The sequence below is a fragment of the Aegilops tauschii genome, chromosome 2 (genome assembly GCF_002575655.3).
Source record: "Aegilops tauschii subsp. strangulata cultivar AL8/78 chromosome 2, Aet v6.0, whole genome shotgun sequence".
NCBI classification, from domain to species: Eukaryota; Viridiplantae; Streptophyta; class Magnoliopsida; order Poales; family Poaceae; genus Aegilops; species Aegilops tauschii.
The window spans coordinates 20,675,912-20,682,110 of NC_053036.3; the positions used below are offsets into that span (position 1 = coordinate 20,675,912).

The following is a 6,199-nucleotide window of genomic DNA, read 5'->3' on the forward strand; positions in this document are numbered from 1 at the left end:
ATTCAGAAAGCACAAATGAATACTAAACTGTTCATGTGCATCAGGCCTAGAGGAATCATACCATATTCTCTCCTTCTTCTTCAATTTTCTCTTGCTGCCACAAGGCAACCTAGGTGCATCATCTTCTTCATCAGAAATGCCTTCATCACCTGGAAAGCAGAACTCATCAGCTTCTGGCACAAAATCTTCAAACTTTTTGTGATCTGGCTCACTGTGTGATCTGCTTGTTGGGCCTTGTTTCCTCACAGGTATCTTCTGTGCCACAGTTTTCACATGATCTGAAGCTTCTTCTTCATCATCTTCTTCAGAACCATTTGGCTCCTGCCAAAACTCTGAGGGTTCAGAAGCACCCCCAAAATAATGCTCAGCCATCTCTTCCTCTTCCCTGTAGTGCTGACTTGTTCCTTCACCACCTTCATCTTCTCCCCTAGCCCAAGACTTGTATGAAATTTTCTTCCCTCTGTAATCACCCCTGAAAAACTCAAAATTTGAAGAGGATTTGTCCAACTCATCTTCATCTTGATCTTCATCTCCTGCTTCAATGCCTTCAATTTCAACTGCCTCTTTTCCCTTGTTGAAATTACAACTCTGCTGTGTGTTAAAATATGGATCAACAGGCACAACTGGAGGCTGTGAAGAATTTGAGACAGGGTAAAGGACACCTTCTTGGGAAACACTATAAACAATGGGATCACCAACTTGACTCAGTGGAATCTGCTCTTCAATCAAGGTGTGGTCCATGTTTGCATCTGCTGGATTTGGGTCACTAGCCTCTCTCACTGTTATGTTCAATACTTTCTTCTCAGCAAACAAATCTAGCATCTCCTCCACCTTCTCATCACTGTCCAAAACCTCAATCCCCTCCAGCCCCTTACCCTCATCCTTAACATATGACAGATAGGCATCCAACCCATAGCCCTCAAGTTCAATAAGTGCTAACAAAAACAGGTAATTCATTTCTGATAAGGAAAACTTCCTTTCCATGTTGTCTCTACCCTGAAAATGCAGCCTCAATTCCCATACTTCATCATCCAAACTACGCAAAAAAAAGAAACAACACATTCAGATTTCTTCAGATTTTCAAGTTAAAAAGTATGCAACGGTTTCACTTGCACAACATATCATCCAAACCTAAACCCTAATTCATATATTGAGTACAATGTATACATAATAATATACCAAAGAAACTAATTCATTAACAATATAAGAAACAAATCCTAACCCTAGTTCATAAATAAACTAAGAAAAATAATTAAAACAATTCATAACTTACTCCACGCCACCAAGTGAGGAGGCCCACTGGTGCCCGCCTTCTGGATCTGCGTGGATGCATTTGGCCACTGCCCTGGCCGCGCGGAACGCCGGCGACATCTGGACCTCCTGCGTCGGTGGCCCAGACGAGCGCTGGGTCGGGAAACTTGCGCTGCCTAGCCACTTATTGACCTCGGAGTGAGCACCGCCCTCGCCGCTGGCTGTCGGCCCAGGCTCGCCGTCCTTCTTCTTCGTCGCCGCCATCGTTGGGGGAGACAGAGAGCACGGGGGAAAGGAGGAGCGAGAGAGAGATGCTGCCGACAGAGAGAGAACGGCAGTGAGCGAGCGGGTGCGGTCCGACCGCACCGGTCGGTCCGAATAACGGCCTCGCCGTCAAGCGCGGCGCTGACGTGGCCTGACAGGCGGGCCCGGACCGTCAGAAAACGGTTTAAAACGCTAGCAACGGGCGATTTGGGTTTTTTAGACAGCCGACGAGAAAAGTGGTAGGTATCAGTCACAAACAAAAAAGTGGTGGTTTTTTGGAACCATAGGACGAAAAGTGGTAGTTTTATGCTATTTACTCCCGGCTGGACATATACCAAATAGGTTTAGAACACTACAAGGGTGGGAGTGCTTGCATTATTATGGTCGATTTGGCTATGTAGAAATCACATTGTTCAGGTTATTTACCTTGTATGCACTAGCTTCATATACGGTCTATATTAAACAGAGTATCAATCATTGTTCAAGGTGGTTTGTATGCAAATGAAACGGATGACCATTCCACTACCTCCTTCGACATGGCCATATATAATGTCGGTCCTATATGACTTTACTGCTGTCGATATGTCATATTTTTTTCGTTGTGTCAGACCGGTTATGTTGACTTTATGCATCTTAGCTACGCAGTAACGCAGAGGCCTGGCGTTGCTCATCGTGCTTCGTATCCGTTTGATACTTTATTTTAAGTTAATAAAAGCTTCATTTTATAATAGTAAAAACTAGATAATTACTACATTGGATTAATCCATGATACAGATATTTTGATGTCCAGATGCATGCAACTAGAAGACCGTAGTAGTACTCGAGATAATGCTCGTTGCCGTCACAATGCAATGTAACAGTGCCCCTAACTACAAGTTGCTATGTATGTATAGGTAGCCTAGTGAAGATACAGAGATATTTCATCAGTCCATCACCTGTCATTTCTGCAATCGATCAAGCCAGAGAATTCCTGCAAACCACTTCATATTGTCGATTGATCATGCTAGTTGCATATCTGATATTGTGAGTGGCGAAGATCTACATAGAAGAGCAGAATACTACTGTATGACAAGTTGCCAACCCCCTATAAATATCACAACTCCAACGCATCAAAAAATGTCCAAGTTAGATCTAGATTAAACATAATTAAGCAAGGCATTTCAGGTTCGATCCAAGCACATAACTAGTTATCCACCCTTAGAATCCCCCTTTGTGATAATTTGTAGCTTTTCCATTATCCCATTTCCTCAATTTTTTGTTTCTTTCCCACGCAGATTGGCACCACCACTGTGAAGCATGAAGGCAGCTACAGTCCTTGTGTTGGTCCTACTGGTGATTACATACTCTGCTGCTGCAGGTCCGGCGCGAAAGTTGGCAGGAGATGACGGGCAGCAGACAGGCCAAATGGTGACGAAGACGGAGGTGAACGTACTAAACGGGAGGACAGGTTCTGGCGACGGTGAGCATAACTGCCGAATGAGCTGGTTCGTCCCCGCTTCTTGCAAACCAGGTCCGTAAAAACCTGCTTATAAATCGTCATGGATAAATGGAGAACTCTGTGAACCAACGAGGAATCAAGAAGTACTGGAGGGAATGGTTTATATATGAATAAAGAGACCGATGGTCTACAAGAAAAAGGCAGTCCATTTTAGGTTATACTAGTATAATTGGCAGTTGTACTGCCAGAAACATGGATGTAATTAGCAGGTATAATATACTATCCTCGCAGCCATAAAAGCATGGTATGTTTATGTATACCTTCGGATTGTATGTGTTATGAATTACTGTATATGTATACCTTTGGACTTTATATGAGTTATGTACAAAGATAACTATCAATTCATAGTAGAATTGTAGGGCAACTCAATATTGCACAGGACCAGCCTAAACATTACAGTCAAAAGTAATACATGTTGGTTTTCGCCATTAATTTACTGGACAACTCTCTTCTACTTATTTTGAATGTCAGAGCTCCTGCCCTTGTTTTAGCAAAAAGAAAAAGGTATTATCGGAATGTCTATGACATATGTCTACTGCACTCCTCGCAGGTTCGTATGTAGCCTCGAGCACTTCAAAATCACTGGTTAAAATTGTGGTACTATGAAATTAATGCAAGTGCATTTCCAAAATCTGACAAATGTGATCATTTATCTAACTACAGAAAAGTGATCATATCTTCTCCTGAAATTTCTTGCATGTACGTACCTACATTAATATTCACCAATGCTCTCATTCCCCCATAAAAAAAAGAAAAACCCTAGCCCCAAGACAACCTCTCATCCTCATCCCCGCTGTTTACAGCAGTCTCTCTCGCCTCAGACAGTAGGTATCGGCACCGGGAGACGGGGGAGACCATGGATCTCTGCGCTCGCTTGGAGTTCCGCTCTAGTTTCTCAGGTTTTTTGTGTCCTCATGCCGTTCATCCAGATGGTGTAGAGACGTACGGCATCACAATATAATAACTAAAAACCAGATCATTTTCTTATCAAAGAAAATGAATAAGAGATGTCAAGTGGTTATAATAACAAAGAGATGTTCTGTATATTTAGTTATTTACAAATAGACAGATGATGTTTTTCTCGTATTTTCATGCATAAAAAACTCATGTTCAGAAATTCTCTTTGTAAAGGAATATAAAATGTTAGCAAAAGGACTCGTTCTTTGTTCAGGGAAAGTCACTGTAGATCCTAGTGTCCATATTTTAACATACAGATCAATTCTGAATTGATTTTATACATGGAGCGGAAAGAAAATGCGGATGGTTGGATGTGCACCCAAAAAACGAGACAGGTTTTCGTAAACCTGGGGGCATTGCACCCGCAATGAACAGTAAAGTCTGAGTGCAATTTAAGAAATCTCAAACAGCATATACATATGGTAATATAAAGGGAGCTCTCTTATAACTGTTATTACGACAAGAAATCAAATTGATCAGCAATAAAAACTGTAATAACATAGAGAAAAGGGTCAAAAAAATACACATATGATAGAATACAATGAACACTTGCATGCTTAGACCATACATCTTCTAGCTTGTTGAAAGAAATAAAATTATATCCTTCATAGTAACTGAAGAAAGAACATCGCGATGCCGTGAACCTGAAGTATGCAGAGGCATGCACGGCAGATCGATGTGACTCAGACCATCTTGAGAACAGATCTATAGGTATTTACGGTCATTACCACGTTTTATCAGTCTAGCTAGCATGGTTTGGTGCAAATGCACTTCCTCTTCAAGCCAGAGCACTTGCCGCTGGTGAAGCCCTCGGTGAGGCAAATGTTGGCGCAGTTTGTGCCAACCATGCATATCCCCTTGAACCGAGTGCTATCCGTCTCGCACACCCTCGGCTCCTCCGCCTGCGCCGGCGCCACCTCTGAACACAAAACGTCGATTGCCCGTCATTATTTTGAAGCATAAATCATTAGGTAGCATGCATATTGATTCGTATGAGCATAGAGTTGATACACACCAGAAAGAAATATATTAGCAGATAATAACCATAAAACGTGCCTAGTTGCTTACCCATGGCGACAACCAGCAGCAGGAGGAGGAGGACGGCCGGGAAGAACTTGTGTGATGACGCCATTTTTGGTAGGTGTTAAAAGGGTTAAAGGGGGATGTGAACTACACTTCCTTAGGGCTGGGAAAAACTGAGTGCGGATTAGAAACCCAGTGCGAGCTTGAGGTTATATACGAACGCCAACAGCTAGCAGCATCCATGGAATTGCGTTATTGAGCACCGCCACAAGGCTTGTATGTGCAGAACCACACAGCACCGACGTCATGCAAGGAGATGCATTCAGCACCAGACATATGTAACTAACTGCTATTATTAGGAGTAAACCAGGGCCATACAATTGCCAAATGTCCTCTATCACAAACGTACCACTTTTTCATATAAATCCATAGTGCTGAAACCTGAAAATGAGGTTGTTTGTTCTACTGGTGGAGTTCGGTGGCAAAATAAAAAAGGTGCAACATGTTTTTTTTTCTTTTTTGAGAAATCGCCGGGGGTTCCCCTACCTGAATATATTATTCAAGTTTTGCAATCCATCGTTTGACAGATTACAAAAGGGATTATATAAGCACATGTAAGTGTGATAAGAGGTATGAACGCCACAAGGAAATGGCGAGCCTGTGATAAGCACCTGCTTTTCTTCAGCTTCTTCATCGTGTGAATGATAGCATTAGATCGCAAATGGCGAGCCTGAGAGTGGTAATGCTGTGGTGGTTCTCATGACTGAAAGTCATGGCATTTCGAGAAGCCAAAATCTTCCATAGAATAATCAGAAGCATTGTGTGCCATATCCTTGGGTCGACAGTAGCAGGAAGGTAGCAGTTCCAGAGAACGTGGAACGCTGAGTGAGCGGGCATGAGATGAAGATGTCTGCAATGTCTTCGCCTTCAAAACAGCATCTGGAATAAATGGTATCAGCAGCAATGTGCTGGTGCAACAAGTTAGCCTTTGAGTTCAGTTATCCACGAAAGAGCAGCCATGCAAATTCTTCACCCTGCCGGGCACTCGAGAGGACTACATCATCTTTCCGCATGGTTAGATTGTAGGCAGCTATGGTTGATAAATGAATACCACCGAGGAGGAAGCGCTTATCTGGACATGTGACGGCTGGAAGTCACGCAACAACGACAAATGGAACCCAACTCGGTAGCAGCAGTAGACCGAAA

The 6,199-nt window shown here is 42.8% G+C and overlaps 1 protein-coding gene across 1 annotated transcript; it reads right to left on the bottom strand.

The window, feature by feature from the left end:
* Positions 1-4,640: 4,640 nt before the first annotated feature.
* On the bottom strand, positions 4,641-5,125 carry LOC109775889 (defensin Tk-AMP-D1.1-like). The gene is made up of 2 exons (XM_020334580.3): positions 5,039-5,125; positions 4,641-4,889 (listed from the first exon to the last, which is right to left on the bottom strand). Exons 1-2 carry the CDS (start codon positions 5,100-5,102, stop codon positions 4,717-4,719), a joined length of 237 nt encoding a protein of 78 aa, XP_020190169.1. The 5' UTR covers positions 5,103-5,125; the 3' UTR covers positions 4,641-4,716.
* Between the last annotated feature and the right edge of the window lie 1,074 nt (positions 5,126-6,199).

Bases quoted from the DNA above. Each gene is read 5' to 3' on its own strand.
- LOC109775889 (XM_020334580.3), bottom strand. From the start codon at position 5,102: ATGGCGTCATCACACAAGTTCTTCCCGGCCGTCCTCCTCCTCCTGCTG. The intron at 4,890-5,038 runs GTAAGCAACTAG...TTTTGTGTTCAG, and splicing joins GCTGCTGGTTGTCGCCATGG to AGGTGGCGCCGGCGCAGGCG.